Consider the following 22,165-nt stretch of genomic DNA (forward strand, 5'->3'; position numbering starts at 1 on the left):
ACATGATTAAAGATACATACAGATATAAGTCATGTAACTTATTTAAATAATACAAATAAATGATTTATAAGTCGTTACATGGGTTGGATTAGATTTCTATAAATTGGTTTGGAGGAAAACTTTGTTAATTAGAACATACACATTCGCATATAGGAAAATCTAGTTATAGACTCAATATTACACACTTTATACACACACCCTTTAAAATTTAAACTTTTAGTTTAAAGGTCTCATTATAAGTGCCCTTAAGGCATTTGTTAATGGACAATTTTATGAAAATTTTAATATAACTTTTATGGAAAAAAAAAAAAAAAGTCAAAAAATTTAGTTACTTTTTTCAGTAAAAAGTTTCTAAAAATAGTTTCTAAACCAATGGTCTTAAGGCATTCTTTAATTTTTTTTTTTCCTCAATTAAAATTGTGCAATCATGAAATCATTTTTTCAAAACATGATTTCAGCATGATAATCATTCTTAGAATTTAGCTTTTAATTAAAATTTTAAAATTGTGTTTTCAAATACGATTTCAGTCCACGTGGCGGTGTGTATACCATAAGGGTGCACCAAAGAAGAGTATGTGATAAACATTCTCTAAGTTTAGAACACGAGGAAAGTGGCTGACATGAAAACGGCAAAGACATTGCGGTACAAACAAGTAGTCATTGATTCGCCACTTCACTCGCTCCTAGTACCAAAACCAAGGCCTTCTCAGTTCTCAGCCACTCACTGTGTATTCTGAAGGCAAAAAAAGAGGAAAATGGAAGGTGGGTCTGCTGCCACTACGAATGGAAATGAAGACAGCGCAAAGAAAGGGTTGGATGGCACAGGTTTGGATCTTCCGCTGAATCGCCATGGAAACTTGAAAAGTGCTTCCAGTGATCAAAGCCTCAAGGACATTCTTCTCCAAATTAAGTCTTCCAAAACCCCTGTAGGCACTCGATGATGTTTTTTATTTTCTGGGTTGTTTTTGTTTTTGAAATTATATTTGCTTGTTTAGTTTTCATGTTTTGATTAGCTTCAGTTTATTGATTTTTTGAATGATAAAATCCTTGCAGGCAGTTGTCAATTATGGTGCTTCTTGGTAAGTAACTTAACAAAATGTTTAAATGGCTTTTTCCCTATCTTATCTGTGAGCGTCTTGTATGAACACCATGTGTTTGATGTAATGATGGTTGGCATATTGAGTTTGCATTTGTATGAGTTAGAGGCAGTTTTGCCAGGAAACTGGTTTTTAAATTTTGATTCTTAATGCTGTGGACTTTGCTTGCGTTTATCCTCTAATGGGTGGGGAAAATTGAGCTATGGAAATTGCTTGGATCAATTTTCACATTACAAATGGTTTCACTTTGGTCTTCCATTACTAATAGCAGGCTATATACTATATCATGACAAGGTCAAGTATAGTTGAAAACCATTAGCAATTGGCACTAGCAATATTTCTCATGATTGCTCTTATTTGTTCTAGTATCTCATGGTATGGTTCTCTTATTGAAATTGTTCCTTTCTTTTCTTTTTGAACAACCCATGAAATTCCTACACAGAATCTATGATATGGAGTAATTTTGATTTGTTATTACTTTTCAGGTGTGGTGTTTGTAGCCAGATCCTCCCTTCATTCTGTCAGCTGAGTAACAATTTCCCAAAGCTCTCTTTCATATATGCAGATATTGACGAATGCCCAGAGACAACGCAGCACATTCGTTATACACCTACGTTTCATTTCTACCGAGATGGTGAAAAGGTAGATGAGATGTATGGTGCTGGAGAAGAGCGGCTGCACGATCGTTTGTGGTTGCACTCCTGAAGACATATCTCAGGATGAACAAACGATATTTAGCTGTAGAGACAATTTACTGTGAGGGTTCTGAATTTGTTAAACCTTATTTATACTTGGCTCATAAGCTACCAGCAGTGTCTTTTTTTTTTTTTTTTTGGTAATGAATTCTTTTTTTCTTGTTCTGTTTGTAAGATTCACATGGGTGTCAGAATCTTTAGATTGAATGTCTTCATGCTACTATTGCTTCAAAAATGTCTGGTACTAATTATGAATTGCAAGCTATAGATGACGGTTAAATCCACAATTGATAATTCTCAAATCACTGGCAGTAACTTATTCAAATTATAGAAACCAGTTGCCCTGATCTACTTAGAAGAAACAATATAGTAAATTCAAGATTGATCCATTCAAATAAATGACATTATAGAGTCATCATAGACAATGCAGGTGGTTGCGGAAACAATATTTGCAGAATGAAAGGAAAAAAAAAAAAAAAGGCGAAAAAAATGAATAAAAGACAATGACAGATGAAGCAAAAGCTGTAGGTTCCTATGTTTGCTAACACCTCAACTTAAAGCACACATCTCTTCCGTCTTCTTATCAGGGCTGTGATATTCATCCTCATCATCTGATGTATGCATCCAAGCCTCCTTATTCATTTCCTGCGAGGATAATAATGGCTATGATAATAACCATCCGCAAAAAACTTGCTTGCTTGCTCAAGCTTTGGGCTTGAGAAGCTTCACAGTCTCCCATGTGAAATCTGGGTCTTCACGGCCGAAATGACCATAAGCAGCGGTCTTCTGAAACCTGAAGTTTCCTCCTCTCTTAAGATCTAGATTGATGGCCATCATTCCTGGCCTGAAGTCAAAATTCTCCTTAATCAGAGCTAAAATATCCCTGTCTGGAATCTTCCCTGTTTTGTAGGAGTCCACAAACACTGACAGTGGTTCTGGCACACCAATTGCATAAGAAACCTGCACAATACAGCGTCTAGCAAGCCCTGAAGCCACCACACTCTTTGCTGCCTGCCTAACAATATATGCACCACTGCGGTCCACCTTGGTTGGGTCCTTCCCTGAGAAAGCACCTCCACCATGAGCACCCCACCCACCATAGGTATCAATGATAATCTTCCTGCCAGTAAGTCCTGCATCTCCATGAGGTCCACCAATGACAAACCTACCTGAAGGGTTAAGGTGGAAAATGGTATTATCATCAAGATACTTGGATGGGATGACAGGTTTAATCACATGCTCCTTCAAATCTTTGGCAATTTCATCATTTGTCACAGTCTCGTCATGTTGAGTTGAGATAAGAACTGTGTGCACCCGGATAGGGACCATGGCTCCATTCTCATTCTGATACTCAACAGTCACTTGAGTCTTACCATCAGGCCTCAGCCATGGGCATGTTTTATTTTTTCTGACCTCAGTGAGCTTGGCACCAAGTTTGGTAGCAAGGACATGAGTTAGAGGCATTAACTCAGGTGTTTCATCTGTGGCATAGCCAAACATGTGGCCTTGATCACCAGCTCCAATTTCCTCAGGTTTCTTTGTGAGATGGCCATGAACTCCTTGAGCAATGTCAGGGCTTTGTTGCTCAATATTGACAAGGACATTGCACTTGTCAGCATCAAGGCCTACGTCAGCTGACACAAACCCAATGCCTCTGCAAGTATCTCTAACTATTTTCTCATAATCTACTTTAGCCTTGGTCGTGATCTCACCAAAGACCATCACCATGTTGGTCTTTGTGCATGTTTCACAGGCAACTTTGCTCTCTGGGTCTTGTTCTAGGCAGGCATCAAGGATGGCATCTGAGACTTGATCGCAGAGTTTGTCAGGATGGCCCTCATTGACAGATTCAGATGTGTAGAGGAAGGTTTCCATTTCTAAACTGGGAAAAAAGATATGATATGTTAGTGATCCTCCACTTTGAGATTTCAAGATAAGATTCACAGAAAACATCGCATGAAACTAAAAATGTCAACATACAAAAGGACACTACAAAAAGAAAAATGAAGGGCACCATGCATAACCTTTCCTAGTAAAGGAGCCAATAATTCCATCATTCATTGACATTAACAACCACATCATCATCATTTTCACCATATATACATTTCAAGGTTATATGGTAATGCCAAAGACTACATATTAGTATTACTTGTATCTACTCTCAGAATTTTCACCAACTCCATAACTTGTCTGACTGTAACCAAACTCTTCCATTTCACTTAATGGTGGTGAAGGAGAAGCTTGTATTGAGGATATAGCTATCTATTTATCATTTTATCTACAATAATGAAGAAGTTTGTTACGAACACAAATCCTATTTGCCAATTATCCAGGGCTGAACATCTCTCTCCATTTTACATAGATCAAGGTAATGTTATATTAAAAGAAAGAAAGATGCACGGTTCACCGAGTAAAAAAAAGGGGCACCCACCCAATGTATTATAGCCATGACATGCACGTGATGGAAATTGATGCACCGTTAAATCAGAAAAGCTAGGTCAATTAATATGAAATTACACAATTGATCCTTAATTTGCATATCTAGAGACTAATGTCCTAGATAAGCAGGCTTAATTAACGAACTGCCAAAATCAATAACCAGAGAACTAGAATGTCAGATGTAAGATAATTACTGTTACAACCCCATCATACCTTTAGTACCAAATACCAATGTAAATCCACTTAACATGACATCGGAGGATAGATCCAAAAAAAGGCCAACATAAAGTTGACATCATGGTAAAAGTTGGTAACAACCCATGTAGTAAATACGAAGTAAAAAATTACATAAATGCAAAGCATCTTTATGACACACTCACACACATCAACTACAGTAATCCCACATATAAATAGATCGCATCGAAATGGGAACTTAAACACGACCAAAACAAACAAGAAAATCAACACCCAAATGAGCAAAAAACAAAGACAACCCAAAGATCCGATCTTTTTAGTAAAAGAAAACAGATTTAACATTGAAAATGTGTGTGACAACAGAAACAGATCTAAACAAAATGTGGGAACTCAACGTTAAAAACATTGAACAATTGCAAGATCTTTTTAATTGGACATAGATCTAGGCCAACATTTATTCAAGATATTGTAGTGAAAATGGACATATTAGATAGATATATGAACCTGGAGAGCTGCGCCTGTATGTATGCCTTAGAAGAAGGAGGAGGAATGAGAAAGAGAGAGGAAATGAAACAAAGAGAGAGAGATGGGTTTGGTTTTATATCGTATATATTTATAGTAAGGGATCTAGTTTTGGCAATTTGGTAGCAGTTAGTAGAGGGAGCTGTTTCTTCGTCTGACTCGCTCTCTCTCTCTGTTTCTGTGCTCTTGGCTTTGAGGTGTTGTGCCTTTTATGCTGCCCGTTCTATTCGCGTTTGAGCTTTGCAGTTCACATCAACTACCTAACATTTGTGGTTGGTATGTGGGTCCCTTTTTCACCAACCAATTGAGTTGCTAATTGCGACTCGAGAATGGAAAATTTTTCTCCCACCAACCATGAGATGTGTACTTTTTAATCAATCATATGACCTGTTGCACATACCCAAATTTACCCTCAAAGTTTTAAGCATGTTTAGTTGCCAACGTGTGATTACGTTAAAACATTTACACAAAATTCTGCTTATACCAAATTTTGATTGGTTTATTTTAGATTGCTTAGATTGAAATTTGATTGTATATATCCATTAAAAATAAAAGTATTTATACATGTGAGTGTCATGTTTACTTGCTGAAAAAATGTATTTAAGTGCACCAATAATAAGATAACACTTATTGTGAATTTGGATGTATGTTTAATAGTCAATAGAGCTTTTAAAAGTCGTGTATGTTTAACTTGGGTGTATGTTTAAGTTGTTTTAATAATGTATAATTTTATGAACCACCACCTATCCCAACTCCAAATGGACGGTTGTGATGATTGTACAGGACGAATCTAGAGATTGAGTGAAGTTGCATTCCCGTATCAATATGGGTTATCATCTAAGATTTTCTAGGAAGATGCCGAGTGATCTACTACTTGGTGGGGCCCACCATGTGTGGATCCTGACTCCGAAGTCCGAGTTCGATGCAGGACCCGGACCCAACATAACAATGTGATCATATCTCTTACTACGTATTTTATTTGTAGGCAAGTGCAAGCATTCAAATTCAAAACCCGTCTGTCTAACTCAAACCAAATGGGTCATAGTCCCATGAGAATGAGACTTTAGTAAAAGTGGGTCAAGTCTCCCATGGCATGCTAGAGTTGTGGCTGTGGCTACAAACTACAAACTACAAAGTATATGCTCAGAATGTTGGCGATTATTGGATGCATGAATGATGAAAGTGAAACCATTACGGCATTACATACAATTATTTAGCAAAAAAAAGAAAAAGAAAAAGAAACCATTACATACAATTTGCAATTGATGGATTTCTTTTTTTAATGTTATCCCATCCAATCGTGGAGTCAGATATATGTGTCATTCTCTTTTTTCTTTTTTCTTTTTTTGATGAACAATACATGTGTGTTCAAGGCAGGGCTAAAATAAACAATAATATAAAAGCTAAATATTTTTATTTCAAATTGTAGCCTTTTTTTAAGATAGTTAAAGAGGTTAAATATGGATTAGGTTTAGAAGTGAAGTTTTCAAAAATTTTCTTTTTAATTTAAATTACCATATTATTTGTCAAAAAAACTCAGCTTCCATAAAATGTAACGACTAATATTTTAAAAAAAGCTTCATAGATTTAATCATTTAAAATTGACGAAAAATTAAACAAACAATGGTGGAACGCAAGTAAGGAGTATAATCAAACAAATAATTAAACATTACACCAATATTATATAGTTTGTATTGTACAGAAATGTGAAGGGGAAAAAAAAAACTCTAATGACCATATATTTTGTTCATGAAGCATTTTTTTTAATAAAAAAAAATGAAAAAGAAAAGAAGAAGATATTCTCTTCAAGAGAGTTAATTTGGGTACTTTTTCTGCATCATTCACAAGTAAGCTGCTCTTTTTTTTCTTTTTCTTTTTGACTAGATAGATAGATAGAAGAATCCAAATGTTACATAATTAATTATCATATAATTAACTACTCTAGGAGAAAAGAGAGAGTTCTTAGACTTCTCAAAAATACGGTACTAAAAAAGAAGAATTACCAAAAATATTCGGATGAAGGGTAAGTTCAATACATAAAAAATCAATTAGTTTGTGTCCCAAAAATAGCTAAACTATTAGCACATTTGTTTGCTTCACGAGATATGTGTTGAACCATGACTTGCCATATGTAGCAAGGATAGTCTTGCAATTAGAAATAAATACGCTGAGAGATGAAGATACAAGAGTAGCAGAAGTAAGAAACTTAAATATCTATAAAGAATCAATTTCAAAGAGAAAATTATGATATCCTAATTCCCAAGCTAGAGATGAACCATAAGTTGCTCTTTTGGAGCTTGGTGTGGTTGGTGAGTGTAGAATTTAGAAGAATTTGGGAAACGACGACTTGCCTAGTTGTCATGACGTGATTTTTTGAGTAAGTGACTTGTGTGTCTTGTTATAATTCACATTTTGTCCTGAGCCAAAAAATGAGTATTGTTATAGGTTGAATTATCAACATAGAATTTTGTCATTTTCTTATGAATTGAACATTTATAAAATTTTGAAATTGAGCTTGTATTGTTGTCGTATTTACTATAAGATTGAGATTCTATTTGAATAAATTTAAATAATCAAATCAACAAATATATAAGTACATATTTAAGAATTGTTTAAAATTTTGGGGAAACATGGTTCCCTTCGTGCTTATTGAATCTACTAGTAACTCCATCTTAAATGGTAACTGAAGTTGGGACTTCCAAAATTTTGCAATATGTTAAAATAATTGCTAAATATAATTAAATTAATTATTTTATATAATTTAATCTTTTGAGACAAGTAGTAGTTTTTTTTTCCCCTCTAAAGTTGTAACACCATAAACTCTCAAACGACACTGACATTTTTGGCATCTAATCTGCCGGGGGGTGGGGGATCAATACATAAGTTGCTTCTTAAGCCTAGAAATATATGTTAGGCCTCATGCAATCACAATAATCTCATTGATCATGTCCTCCAAAAATTGCTGTCAAATTATACCTTACAAACAATTTCTCTGCTTAACAAGCAATTGTTCAAAAAAGAATGTGCATTATAAACAAATTTGAATGACATAGAGTCCAAGAGGACAAGGCATGGACAAGGTGTGATTAGAAACTGAGCCCAAGTTGAAGTCCAAGAGCAGCGTGCACAAGAAACAATGTCATAATCCCACTACCCAAGATACCATGAACATTTCGCAATCCTGGATTATTCTGCATGATTAATGTGAAAAAGGAAAATAAGAGATTGAAAAGACTGGGAATAGATATAAAAAGAAGAAAAACCATAGAATTCAGGTCCTCAAAATCATGATTACCTCAAATAATGCAGGTAATGTGGTTTGTAAGGTCAAGAGAGCAAGGCCAGTTAAACCTGTAACAGCATGAGGACTGCAAAACAACCATGTAAAGTTCAATTTCTCTAAATCAAATAAAGAGGACCTGTTCTAAGTTAGAATGATGTGTGTGTATATATAACATAATTGTTAGAAGTACCTCTCAAAGATGGGTTTATCTGAAGTGAGTAGAGCTGTTATTCCACCAGTTGCTCCAAGAGCGAAGAAGAAAAACATCCCAGCTAGAAGCTTTGGGTGCAAGTCTTTGGCCATAGCCTTCTCCTCCTGAATTGATGAAGTACAGCATGTCAACAAAATAAATCATGGCACCAGAACCAGCATCAATTTTTTTAGTTACAATAAGCAAACATTTTAATTAGTTTCTTACCACATCATCAGAAAAACGTATACGGAAACCTAGATATGTTCCATAGCCACCCATGGCAAAGAGCACAACTGCCTACAGGCTCAAGGATCAAACAGTAGACAATTAGATGATGTAACTCCAAACCCAAAACTTGTTGGTAATATTTGCAGTAATTTGTGGTTTATTATTTTGTAAGATAAGAGTGAGGGAAACAGAAGGAAATTCTTATACCATGTTTCCAGGGTGACCCCAATGCACAAGCCAGCCAGGAAGATTCCATGACTTAATAAGCTCAACAAAAGGCCCAAACAGAGATCTCACAGCACCAGCTGTAATTCATATATTAAATGTTGTTATGCTTTTCAGATGTTAATGTCTCATGACTTTTACCAAGTAATATCAGGCTAATGTTAAAAGCTCATAAATAACTAACCATCTGGCTTATGCAAAAGAATTTCTAGATATGCTTTACAAGCAGATGAATTCTGCAGTAGGCTAGCTAATACTTTGTGACAAAGTAAAAACTTCAGTCTTGCAAAATCCCCAAGGGATAGCCTACTTGGCTAGGACCACATCGTATGAAAATAAGGTCATTGGTTTGAAGCTTTCCCTCCCATTGGGACAAAATACTCATTCATCATAAAAATAAAAATAGAAAACCCCACTAGTTGCTGAAACCTATATACAATTAGAAGATAAAATAGAAAAGGTGCTGCTCCTCCAAGTGACCTAACAATTGTGACCAGCAGAACCTAAAAATTAAAAACGTCCATGAGGTTGTTGCTGACTTAATCTTATGCCCAGTGTAATGAGGACTCAGAAAGCCTATTCAGAACATACAATGTTCTCAGCCCTCTGGTACAATGTATGATGATTTGGTTCCTATTTATTTCTTTGAATTATATCAGCGCGATTGCTGGTTATTCAAGGATTTAAATGGGCAAGGAAGAACGCTTAATTTAATTAACACTAGTGTGTTGTATATTAACACGACATAGAAGTGTTCCTCAAAGTATTGCACTAAAATGTACCACTGCCAACTTGCTCAACTTCAAACAAATAAACCTGAATTTCAACAATTCACCAAATAAAGCTCGCCAGTCTCATCTCTAGTATATATACCCGTGCCCTGTTCCCCATATCAACCTTGGCACATATTGAAGTTATTCTAAGAAACTAGGATTCTTCATCCTATCCTCCAACACCCTTAGACTCAAAATTACAATGAAAAGAAAAGAAAAAAAATTCATTCCACCGAAAATTGATGGAGCGAGATCCTCTATGAGCACCGCCATTACTAATAGTTACACAAGAAACCAAACCATAAACCTTTTTGTACGGTTCTGATAAATCCTACTTGGGCTACTTCTACATTAATCCCCTAGCCAACATCTAAAAAATATAAAGCACCTCAAATTTTAGTTTTTTGAAAAGTAATAAAATTCATTGAAAAAGAGAAGCGCAGCTTAGTACACAAGGAATATACAATATCTATAGAACTGTTTTTTGCAAATTAATCATACATTCACCCATGCTTTGAAAAGAAGATGGTAACAACATTTACCTCCAGGAAGAGCAGCCATAAAGAACAAAGGCAAAGGAGTAAAAGAGTACAACAGGGTCTCACGGGGTTCCTCCATTTCTTCTTCTACCTTATCAAGAGGTTCACTAGTCTCCTTCTTCATTGCAAAAGATGGACTGATAACTAGTGTTCTTCTTGTTGTTATTCTTGTAGTAGCCAACGTGTTAGAATGGATTTTGGAAAAAGTTGGTGAGGGAGGAAGCAGAGGAGGAGACATAAAATTCATACGAAGAGCAGCAGAGGCATTGAGTATTGACATTTCTTTCTGGACACAAAGATAGCAAAGAAAGTGAATAGAGTTTACACTAGTTTTGTTGGCTTAGTTTATCAAAATAGGAGTATAGTAGCTAGTTTTACTGTACTAGAAAGAAGAAGAAAGTAAAGAGTGAAGATAGATAGAAGAGGAAGTATAGGAAAGGCGAGGAAAGAGACACGCCAACTGAACTGAAAAAAAGAGTCTATAAGAACCTCCATCTCACGAACACGTGGTCTCAACACGAACCTCCATCTCCCCCACTAATCTTTTTAGCATGACAATTTCATGTCGGACCATACGCAAGGGCAAGGCATTGGCTTTATTAACGCTAGGGGAGGGCAAAGTCAACGATTGTACCAAATGATAATATACTTTAGCCTATGCACTTCCTACCCACCAAACCCAAACAAAAAAAATATCAAAATTACTACAAATTTTACTGCAAACTAGTCGCAGATACAGGCAATATGTAGAAAAATGTAATATAATTATTTTATAAGAAAATAATGTAAAATCTTTTGGTTAAATAGTGCATGTGTTATTTAATTATTTTGCATTCAATAACAATACATAGTGATTTCATAATTATAATACTTTTTAAATTTAAAGGGCGAAGATGTTATCAAATTTTTTTTTTTTTTAAAAAAAACCATAATTGATTAACTAATTTGAACATATCCAAGAATATTTTTAAAAAAAAATGTTACACTCCTATTCCATGGAACATATGTAACGTGTTACATTAAGTTTAAATTACTATATAAGCTTAAAATCGTAACATTTTCATTTCATACTTTTCAACCAGAGAATATTTTTTTTGAGCCAAAAACTAGAAAGGCTACCTACCACAAAAAAAAAAAAAAAATCAATTTATAAATTTAAGACCCAATTAGTCTAAAATAGACTGAAGTGGATTGAAATAGAGCAAGGTAGACTGAATAGACCAAAGTGGACCGAATTTTACTCAAAGGGGACGAAATGGACCGAATTGGATAGAAATGAACAGAAATAGACAGAATAGGACCATATTGTACCGAATTAACCAAAGTAGACCAGATAGACTGAAATAAACCGATTGGGACCAAATTGGACAAAAATGAACTAAAAAGTAGATTGAAATGCTACATTGATGTGGCTTAACAAGATCATAACAACAATAAATGCTATTTTTTATTATATAGGTACTTGGAAACTCACATCGCCAACTTAATAAATAAAATTCATGATGAATTTATCCACAAAAAAAAAAATCAATAAATAAATTCATTATGAATTTTTTACTTTGTATTTATAAACTAACACATCTTAATAAGATTTATATAGTATAATTTATAATATCTTTGTCATCACCTAACAAAAAATATAAGGATTAGAGATTGAATTTAGCACACCAACCATGAAACCCAGTAGTATTTTACTCTAGTTATTGACTACAAATTTGGCACCTCCCTCTATTCGGTAAAGGCAGAAGCATTAAGTCATGCTGGATAGGAGATCATATATAATTTTATTGATTTGTTGCCCTTTTTCATTTTTTTATTGGTTGATCTGTTGCCACAACATTAGGCCAACTAATCTCGGCCCCATTTGCTGCCTACCAAGTACCAAGGGTTATCAGAAAAGCCCCTCAAAATTCTAATAAGCTCAAAATAGCTTTGATAAGTGGGATTAATAACTTTAGAGAGACAATTTTAAAAATATTTTTCACATTCTAAACTTTTTGTCCTAAAAATCAAATTTCCCAGTTGTAAAATGCTAACCTAAGAATTCTCAACCTTTCCAGAAATGCCATCAAATTGCAACTCCCAATATTTTCGGGCATCAATATTTCACGAGCATTATGGATTTCTGATGGAAACCACCTGATTTCTTGCTAGGTAGTATGCTGGCTTACCAAGTGAATATGGAAAATATAAGTATAAAAGGAAAGAAAAACAGAAAGAAATCTAAACATTTTTTTAATAGGTAGATAGCGGGAAGGGGAGGGGTGGAATTCAAATCACAGACATGGTGCACTGCGAAAAATGTCATTACTGCTGGGCTATCACTTGAACTTGGTAAAAGAGTTTAATACTAAACGTTGCACATAACAGGCTAAAGGACCTTAATTTTCATGGTACTTTAAGCTTTGAGATAGTACAGAACTCCGAGTAATCTATCATTGTTTTCTGTACACTAACCAATAACCCCAACATAATAAGCATAAATTGAAATACACACACATATATATACAGGCTAAAGGACCTTAATATTCATGGTACAAGATAGCAACATCAATCCAAAATCTGCATGGTCTTGAAGGCCTGATTCCATTTCTTTTACCTACGCGGCTTTAAGCTTTGATCTTTTCTTGGATAGTACAGAACTCCGAGCAATCTATCATTGTTTTCTGTACACTAACCAATAACCCCAACATAATAAGCATAAATTGAAATACACACACACACACATATATATACGACCAGAATTCAACTAACTATTTGAAGCAAATAAACATTCTTGGATTGGAATATGACAACTCTGCAAAGACATACGAAATCCATACAAAAATCACCATGAATCAAGAAACTATGTACAAAAACCTTTTTGATGCCAACATAATTGGAGGATATTAAACCACGTGATTTCATTGTTAGTTTAGGTAGGAAAATTAGTTTAAAAAGAGAAGTAAATTTTCTAAAAATTATTGAAAACTATCACAAATTGCAATAAAATTGGGTAAAAATTCTACTTGTAACCATCTAGTGATTGGCCATGCATAATTTTACAAGAGTTGGCATACAGTAATGGTGCTTCAGATGTAGGGCTAAGGTCTGAGACAGTTCCATAAAGTTAAGTTCCCATCGAGTATGACAAGCCCATTGCACTTGCTTTATGACTTTGAATCAAAACTCTTATTAGAACAGTGAGGAAGTAAAAAGAATTTACCTTATGGATTGCAAAAATGTCCGCCAGCCAAAACTGTATCATTTGTCAACTCGAAGAATATTGTTACATATGGTACCCGTGGTAACTGACTCTCTCCGAGGATCAGTCCTCCAGCGGCCATCTACAATGAATTTTATCTGCAATAAACAGGATGTCGCTTCTAGGGAATAAGTTATGAATTCTTTAACAGAAAATATATTATATGTTAATATCAGACAGCAGTTTCACCACTTCTATAGCAGTGACTAATAAAATGACTTCACAAAATCCAAACAAATGACTACTAGGAATCTTCCTAAAATCAGGAAAAATCCCTCATAGCTGAAACAATTAATTCTGTTCAAACATCAGTATCAGCAATTGCTACAGAAATTAGATAGTAGATGTTCACACCTCATATGTTCCAGGATAAAGCCACAGCACGGTTGACCAAAGTCTAGAATTCCTGGAAGAACATGTTATCACAGTAGGCTCATTATTTATTTAATCAAAGTTTGAGCAGCAAATATATAAAAGATATTATTATTCTTAATACACAAGATTGAGCCAGAAGAGATGCATCTAGTGTGCTAAGAGGAAGTGCAATGCCAATGTGGTCCATCACAAAAACATATTGATTGACTCAAACACTATTTTCTATGTTCATATTATTAATGACAGTCACACCACAAGCATCTGGCATGTCAAGGTTGACCAATTAAGCATTAGTCATCTAGTTGGATACCACAGACATGTTTATGTCACTTTCTACCTGATGATTTTCTTCTTGAGACCTTTTACTCCTGTATTTTTTTATATTTTTTTTGACAAATTTCCAGAGTTTTTAGAAATCATTAAAGCCTAAGACCTGCCGGGCTTTATGCTTTAAGAGGAAGGGTGGGCTTGACTGAAATGGGAGTAAAATGACAACATAAAACAAACACCTTTTCAAGTAATGAAGGAAACATCACTCAAAAAAAAAATAGTCGTTTATTTTTTCTTTTTAACCTACTAAGATAAAACAAGTTGAATATCTGAAACCTAGATTGGAAAAAACTAGTTATGAAAATTAAAATAACTTGACAGTAATGCTGAGTTGTAAATAGAGAATTTGGCCAAAAATTAAAGACCTTGAGGCATTGGGGTCTGTGATACTTGATGATGGCTGTGGATCCATTTTAATCCGCTGATGCCAACCGTTGAAGCTACCTGACACCTCCACAATTTCTCCCTCCCCAAAGTATTGAATCGAAACCTAAAAACAACAGGGGAATTAATCAATCCCAGACAGCAGGCATATAGTTTCAACCAAAGTCCAAGCAGATTCCAATTTCATGTTGCTGACACATTGTGTCAGTTAAAAGGTATACAAAAAATAATTGGAATGGATAGTTCTGATGTGAAAATGTAATATAATATCACTACTTTTATATCTTGCTTCTTATATGCTTCTATAATATCTATATTTTGAACTATCAAATTCATTTTCCATATTGTGTGTCAACATATCCACTGTGTGATTGATGCATGTCTACATGTCCAACAAGAGTCCAAGTTTGCTGGAGAGCTACTTGAATGTGTCGTGCTACATTAAGATATTCTTTCCACTAGACTTCCATTCAGATTTGTTTCACCATTTGTTGGAGGCATCAATTGGGAATCCAAAATACTCTCAATTTGTGGGTTCTAGTTCATAAATAATAAAGAGCTTGGAAGAGTATTGTAATTTGTAAGAGGAAGTATTCCAACAAAGTATCCTTCAATTCCAGCAATATAAGCATAAATCATGAAAGTTGACTACTGCCTTGCGATATTCAGAAACAATTCCAGACACTGCAGTGACTGCACTGTGACTGTATACGTACATTCACACACACAAAATCAGTCCAAGCAAAATGTTATATGCGGTACCTCTTCTAGTCCTGAAAGACTTCCTTCAGCAGCTTGTAATTCTGCATCTTTTTCTGAGATAAGCTTTTGGGCTTTGCTGATTTCTGCTTCAGCCTTGGTTTGCAAGTCAGACAAAGCAAGCTGGCCAGAAGTGAAATGCAAAAATAAAATAGGTAGTTATTGCATCAAAAACTGCATTTCTAAAAATCAAGATTTCATGTCGCTTTGAACTATGAATATTTATTTGAAGAAATGTATATCTTCAGTTGAATCATTATGTTCCTATAATTTATGAAATCCATGGAGACCACGCACTGGGATATAGGAAAAAATCAGATGTTAACTTAATCCTTCTTATACTTATATTTTGCAGCAGTAATATCTTTACTTTGGTTTTCCTGCAGTGCCCTTTTTAGTTAGATCTTGTAAGCAAGATGGCTCCTAGAACTTATGCATCTGGTGGAGATGCAACATTTTTTTGAGTGTCATTAATAAGTTTGGGGGACAACTACAGTAATTCCATGTTCATATGATAAATCACTAAAGTAACGTTGCATGAACAAAAGGTTGAGAAAAAAGAAAACAAAAGGCCCCATCAGAAATCATCAATGATTCCATAATGTGTGTCAGCACTCAATTTGTCCAATCCTGAAATTTTAATGTTGTGAATGCTATGAAAAAATGAAATGCAGCCACTTGGCAAGGTCTCATTTAAACATAATCATTTTGAGTTGCTCATATACCTTTTCTTTCCCGATCTGTTCTTTTAACAGTGACAGTTCCAACTCCTTCTGATGCTAATCAGAACAAGAAGTACAGTAAATAGCCAAATCATTTATTTTATATGTGACAAAATTCAATATGGGTAAAAAAAACGTTAAGATTACTACCAGCATGAACTTGAGATGATTAATATCAGCTTGCCTCTCCCTTATGCTACTCTGTATCACAGAAAACATAAAAGTTAAGGAATAATGTCAAACATACAGCCAATGGAAATTGATTTTGTATAAAACAATATAAGTGTGACCCCTGTGTCCAAATCTTTGTCCAGCTTAGCAGTCATTAATAGTCCAGGTGACACGTGATCGTCCCTATAAAGATTTTAAACACCAAAGAAATACTGTCAAAGAAAAAATTAAAACCCATAACCAGCCAAAGAACACAAAGAAGCAAGAAAAATAGAAAATCGACTGAAGTTGAATGAAACAATATGTTCACTTTTTTTCACTGGCATATAACCAATTTGATGTTAGTTGGCAAATGGACAATGTGATCATAAGAGACAAACTGTTTGGAATACTACAACCAAATCATGATGCAAGGAGCAAAATCATTTCAGATTTTCTTCCAGATTTTATTTTTGCATTTTGAACTAAATTTCTTTTTGAACTTGACTTTAATCTTGCTGAGGATTACGTGAGATTATGTTTTGTACTTGGATTATTTTTCTTATTAATTTACTCCTTCAAAGTCTATTTAAAAGGGCTCTGGTAATCATAGAAGGGATTATTGAGGAATGAAATTTTATAAATCAAGTGTTTTTCATGAGAAAAGACAAGGGAAATTTGCTTATAATGGTCTGGTTAAGTTCAGCGGAGAATGAAAAAAGGTAGAGGAATTTTTTTTTTCTTTAATTAATAAAATGAGTAAAAAAGGATATGTGAATTAAGAAAGTAATGGAAAGTATGATTTCAAGATAGAATAAAATGAAGAAAAAGAATACATGTGGCCAATCGTGACTAGTCTGTTGAGAATCCATATCCAACCACAAAATTTTGGGACTAAGGCTTAATGTTGTTGTTGTTGTTCATAATAAAGAACAATTCATCTAATATGCACCTATAGATTCTTCACAACATATGCCAAAATTTCAAGAACAAATTAATGGATTGAAATCAATAAGTAGAAGTGTCGCTTACATAATGAAGAAACTAAATAGAAATTACGAATAGCATGATTTAGTGTTCATGAAATTAGACATGTGAAACTTGTTCAAATGGTTATAACAGTTTGAGAAAAGAAAATAAATAAGAGTTGCAGGTCTCGGCACTTTAATCATATGCTATAGAATACTAAGTTACTAACCTAAGTGGTTGAGTGACTAGTGCAGCAGGAGTGACATCCTTGGATGCCAGTGTACTGCCAACACTCCCTCCATTAAGTGAATTTCCAGAGTGCTCTTCAGCAGGCTGCACTACCGAATTCTGCGCCTGGATAAATTCCTTGCTTTCTTCAGCAACACGTTCATTTAATATACCATAGGCATTATCTGAGCATCAAGCAGCTCCACATACTCAACTTCAATATTCAACGGCACCAAATAAATAAAAGTTAACAAATTCAATCTCAAGATAGAAATCATTCTACAAAGACAAATACAAAATGGTATCATGACAAATACAATGACTAAAAGATATACACAACCAATGTATTTATAGTGGTTGAAAAATTATCTACAGGGTAACAGGGACATTAAAAAAAAAAAAGCAACAATAGCAGTATACTAGAACCTTTTTTTTTTTTGATAAATAGTATACTAGAACTATTAAGATGGCAAAGATATTCAACCCCTTTTGGAATTTTCAACTTCAGAGTTGAGGTGTTCTTGATCATCTTTCTTATGTTCACTCCTCTTTTACTAACATGAAATAAGGTAAAGAAGTATTATGGTACAAAGGGAATTATTTTAAAGGTATTAAGAAATATATTTTTAAGGTTAATTGCAAATATCCACTATGAAAGATAGAGGCATTTGTAATGTGCATCGTAAACTACAAAATTTTGCATTCGCCACCATAATTCGAGATTAATTTTTAAGGCTACCCACTATCCAAATCAGTGTCCAGAATGTCCAACTAGTGAGTAGATTAATTTCAAATTAGGGTGTGAATTGAAGACTTTTATTATAGGGTAAACATTGTGAATGTATTCATAATTTATGATGGACAGTTGTCCATTAATCTATCAGTGTGCACTATAATTTGGATGAGTAGTAGAAATTACAAATAAATCTCGAATCAGGGTGCTAATTGCAGAAGTTTGAAATTTAAGAGCACATTGTAAATGATCCCATAGTTTAGGGTTATTAGCTGTAATTAACTCTCTTTTACCCTTTTCAACTTTATAAAACTTATTATAATTTTTCTTCCCAAAAACGATAAATACAACTTCATCAACTATGAACCTAACACCTTATCAAAAAAAAAAAAAAAACCTATGAACCTAACACTATGAAAAATAAAAATGTACTGCAGAACTGTCTCCAGCTATTCCTGTAAAACTCTAAGCGGTAAGTGACACTACCTAGTCATGATAAAGATAATGAGAAGGTGCTGCACATCCATTCATCAGGTGTACATCATTCAAACAAATACTATTTGGAGAACCAACATATGAGGCCTGTTTTACTGTAGTGAAAACCATGGTCTGTAATACAGCTTGGGAACTGCAATACTCCAATTATGGTAGTCCAAAGTGCCTAGAACTTCGCAACTACACCATCACAACATGTTAGCACAAAGATTGCCATCAGCCTAACATCTTGGATCCTGTTAAGTAACAAATATTAAGTTGAAACAACTTTATAATATAGGTATTTCTCAGACTTATTAGCTTCCAAGCAATCACCTTACTCATATGCTCAAATGCTGAGTGAGTTTCCTCTACATGTTTTCATATGCTATCCATCAAAATTATCGCATTTTAGGATTCACAAAAACATAGGGACAAGGAGAGCAAAAGGAAAATAAATCCTCACTATTTTAATAGGGAACAAGGAGGGAACATATTAAGAAAAGGTTGGCAAGATGTGAAAGTATATAGGCAGATGAGACACCTCTGATACCATTTCAAGGGGTTTTTCTGTTTTTGATGATAGACACATGAATAAATGTCAAACACTTAACTCCAACCAATCCCCCCATCAATTTTTGGAATATATTTCATATTGTTGAGTCAAGCACCTTATACTTTTATGTCAAAATCAACACCAGCGTCTGGACTACTAACATGCCAAAAAAAAAAAAAATGACTGATGAAGTGAGTATAAAACTATTGTTTATAGAGAATCTCACCCTCAATCATATCCAAATCCCCATTCTGAATAAACTTTGTCACCTTTTCCTCAAGGGATGAGTTCTCTGAAAATTCTATAGGCACGCAAGAATCTTCACTAGAGTAGAGAGGTACATTATTATTCTTGATCTTCTCATCCTGATCTTTCAAATTACATGAGGGCCTTTCCTCCAAGGACAAACTGATTGGAGATTCTATAGGCATACTTTTAAAGTCAGTGGGATTGAAATCTGGATTTGAACTCCAGGAATAATGTTTCTTTCCTTCATTTGAAAAGGCCACATCTTCAACCATATTATTCACCTTCTTGTCCTCAACTTGCAAATTAGATGAAGTCTTCTCCTCCAGGACTGAAAGTTCTACAGGCATGCAGCTGTTTTCATCAGTGTTGAGATCAAAATTGATGCTTGAACTTTCCATGGTGGAAACTTCAGTTGACAAGAAAGCATTTTCAGCCACGTCTTTTACTTTCTCATCATGACCCTTTATTCTATGCGATACCTTTTCTTCCAAAAACAAATTGGATGAAGATTCTACAGGTAGGCTCCTAAAGTCACCAAAGTTGAAATCCAAATCACTACTTGGACTAATGTAATCGTTCCCTACAGTGGAGACATCAGTTGATGAGATGTGTTCAACAACCAAAGTATTCGCCTTCTTGTCCTGACCTTTTAACATATAACAGGGTATAAATAACAGCCAGAGGTACTTTACAATGAGGATTGAATAACACTAAAAGAAACTGAGATAAACCTGCTAATATATGTTCGTGATCACTGATTGCACCCTGGTTTTCATCAAAGCTTTTCTTTGGATCAAGCCCATCGTTGTTTGATGTTGTTGAGTTAGCAAGAAGCTCTCTAATCAGTTTATATCCTCTCCGTCTAACAATGTTTGCAAGGTCATTCCTATAAATATTAGCACAAATATTACTTTTTAGCTCAAGATGGATACATAAAAAACCTTCATCTTTTTTTTTTGATAAGTTATACAAAACCTTGATCTTGTAGAAATATTATTAAATGATTCGCATTGTATTCATAATATGTATAGATTAAGGAGTCCATCACATAATCATTTCCACCAATTTGTTACAATGACAACAACAACCAAGACTTATTCTTCTCTGCCATTCTATGCTATCAAAAATCATAATCTCTGTCAGTTTTAGGTCTTCCTCAATGTTCCACTCTGTACAAACTCATCTTGGCCTTTTGAACTAGTTAAATGACCTATTAAGAAAACATCATAAATTTCAGTTATGGTTGACTAATTAAGATGTGTTTCTATGACATAAATAAGGCCCCCTATCCCTCTTCTATAAGTATTTAGTAATTAACCAAAAATACTTCTCTCACTACCATGTTAGAGCATACTAATTTTTTGGGACAAATTTTTAGGTTCAGTTCTTTAGGTTCTCCAATTAAATTCAACCACATAGTTGCATGTACCAATATCTTATCCAAAAAAAAAAAAATAGTTGCATGTACCAATATAGCACCAAAAGTATTATCTTTTCCCAAAAGGGTAATTAGATTCAAACATGTGGGAGATAAAGAACTCAACAGTAACACATCAATCTACTAGTATTCTTCTTTTCTTAATAAAGCCTAGTAGAGAACCTAAATGAATTGCAAAGAAATACTTAGAAGCAAAAACACAGAGAAAGAATTGAAGAACCTTACCTTCCATGCAGCGAAAGCTCCTTGGTGGAAGGCACGTGATCCTCTGGAAACCCGAACTCAGTGAGAAATTGCTGTATGTCATTGCACAGTTCTTCATTGCTCTTTACCTTTCTAGTTCTACTACTAAAACACCCACACACAAAAAAAATTTAGAAAAACCCATAAATCAGATACAAAAGAAAAACCATAGAAGAAACAGACACACACACAAAAAATAAGCATATCAGGAACTGACACCTGGGTTTTTTATTTGACAAAGCACAGGTTGTAAATTGTTTCGGAGGTGGGTGTTCCTGGGTTTCGCAGTGTAGCTTGTTGTGCTGAAGATGTTGTTGTGGAAGCAAGAAGAGTTTACGAGAAGGGAGCGAGAGGAAGGTTAGGAAGTGAAAGGGAGAAAGGGTAGCCATGGCCCATGAGAGAGAGCAGAGCAATGGGAGTAAGCAGCATTTACAGGTTTGGTTTGTTTTTTGCGAGAACTCTGTGACAAGGAGTATGGGATGTCAATCATGTCACTCAAGACTCAAGAGCATGAGATTTTTGAGTTCTTTAAAAAAAAAAATTAAATATTAAAAATACTGTTTTGATATTTAAACTTTATCAAAAAGTTGTTTTTTTCCATCCGTAAACTTTAATAAATTTTTTTTTTTTTTTAAAAAAACACAATAGTATTAATAAAATTCATCCTTAAATTTTATTTAAAAAAAGGTTTAGACACAAAAATAGGAATTAAATTTTTTTTTTTAATTATTTATGGACAAAAACAAACTTTTTTAATTAAGAATGAAAAAAAAAATTTTGATAAAATTTAAGAACCAAAATAGTATTTTTTATCAAAATAATAATAATAACAAGAGAATAGTAGTCACTAATGTGGAGTTCCATGTGAGAACTTAAAAAAAAAAAAAATTCAATTCAATTGGTTGAACATGCATACTTGTAAAAAGATTAAGGATAATTTTAATGGTAAATAAGTTTAGTTACATTGCAAATTTTATCATATTCTACTAGTTAAGCTAATTTGAAGCTACGTATATAAAATACAACCTAAATAGGCTAAATTCAATTTTAAAATATAAATTAAATTAATGATGCATAAAATTATGAAACTTAAAAAAGCTTATAGGCATAATATTATAAAAT

General features: G+C 34.1%; 4 protein-coding genes across 8 annotated transcripts; 1 reads left to right on the forward strand and 3 right to left on the reverse strand.

The window, feature by feature from the left end:
• Positions 1-474: 474 nt before the first annotated feature.
• On the forward strand, positions 475-2,271 carry LOC115952567 (thioredoxin-like 3-3). Its single transcript, XM_031069739.1, has 3 exons — positions 475-926; positions 1,054-1,079; positions 1,583-2,271. The coding sequence occupies exons 1-3, from the start codon at positions 756-758 to the stop codon at positions 1,800-1,802; spliced, it is 417 nt and encodes a 138-aa protein (XP_030925599.1). The 5' UTR covers positions 475-755; the 3' UTR covers positions 1,803-2,271.
• On the reverse strand, positions 2,158-5,139 carry LOC115952565 (S-adenosylmethionine synthase 3). 2 transcript variants are annotated; one of them, XM_031069738.1, is made up of 2 exons: positions 4,931-5,139; positions 2,158-3,669 (listed from the first exon to the last, which is right to left on the reverse strand). In XM_031069738.1, exon 2 carries the CDS (start codon positions 3,665-3,667, stop codon positions 2,495-2,497), a length of 1,173 nt encoding a protein of 390 aa, XP_030925598.1. In that variant the 5' UTR covers positions 3,668-3,669; positions 4,931-5,139; the 3' UTR covers positions 2,158-2,494. The 2 variants fall into 2 exon arrangements, with proteins under 2 accessions (XP_030925598.1, XP_030925597.1); XM_031069737.1 differs by having other exon boundaries at positions 2,158-3,674.
• A 2,627-nt stretch (positions 5,140-7,766) lies between these two features.
• LOC115951271 lies at positions 7,767-10,704 on the reverse strand. The gene is made up of 6 exons (XM_031068455.1): positions 10,193-10,704; positions 8,860-8,957; positions 8,650-8,721; positions 8,422-8,546; positions 8,244-8,316; positions 7,767-8,139 (listed from the first exon to the last, which is right to left on the reverse strand). Exons 1-6 carry the CDS (start codon positions 10,467-10,469, stop codon positions 8,035-8,037), a joined length of 750 nt encoding a protein of 249 aa, XP_030924315.1. The 5' UTR covers positions 10,470-10,704; the 3' UTR covers positions 7,767-8,034.
• Positions 10,705-12,482: 1,778 nt separating this feature from the next.
• LOC115953029 (protein PTST homolog 3, chloroplastic) lies at positions 12,483-21,548 on the reverse strand. Of its 4 annotated transcripts, XR_004083630.1 has the most exons (14): positions 21,263-21,547; positions 21,026-21,148; positions 20,094-20,248; positions 19,340-20,008; positions 17,352-17,535; positions 16,294-16,357; positions 16,154-16,204; positions 16,007-16,060; positions 15,285-15,404; positions 14,504-14,628; positions 13,788-13,839; positions 13,395-13,531; positions 12,711-12,862; positions 12,483-12,569 (listed from the first exon to the last, which is right to left on the reverse strand). XR_004083630.1 is itself a non-coding variant. In XM_031070456.1 (13 exons), the coding sequence occupies exons 1-12, from the start codon at positions 21,430-21,432 to the stop codon at positions 13,433-13,435; spliced, it is 1,863 nt and encodes a 620-aa protein (XP_030926316.1). In that variant the 5' UTR covers positions 21,433-21,548; the 3' UTR covers positions 12,650-12,862; positions 13,395-13,432. The 4 variants fall into 4 exon arrangements, 3 of the variants coding, with proteins under 3 accessions (XP_030926316.1, XP_030926315.1, XP_030926314.1); XM_031070456.1 differs by lacking the exon at positions 12,483-12,569 and having other exon boundaries at positions 12,650-12,862; positions 21,026-21,145; positions 21,263-21,548; XM_031070455.1 differs by lacking the exon at positions 12,483-12,569 and having other exon boundaries at positions 12,650-12,855.
• Positions 21,549-22,165: the final 617 nt, after the last annotated feature.

This window comes from Quercus lobata, chromosome 7 (genome assembly GCF_001633185.2).
Source record: "Quercus lobata isolate SW786 chromosome 7, ValleyOak3.0 Primary Assembly, whole genome shotgun sequence".
Lineage (NCBI taxonomy): Eukaryota > Viridiplantae > Streptophyta > Magnoliopsida > Fagales > Fagaceae > Quercus > Quercus lobata.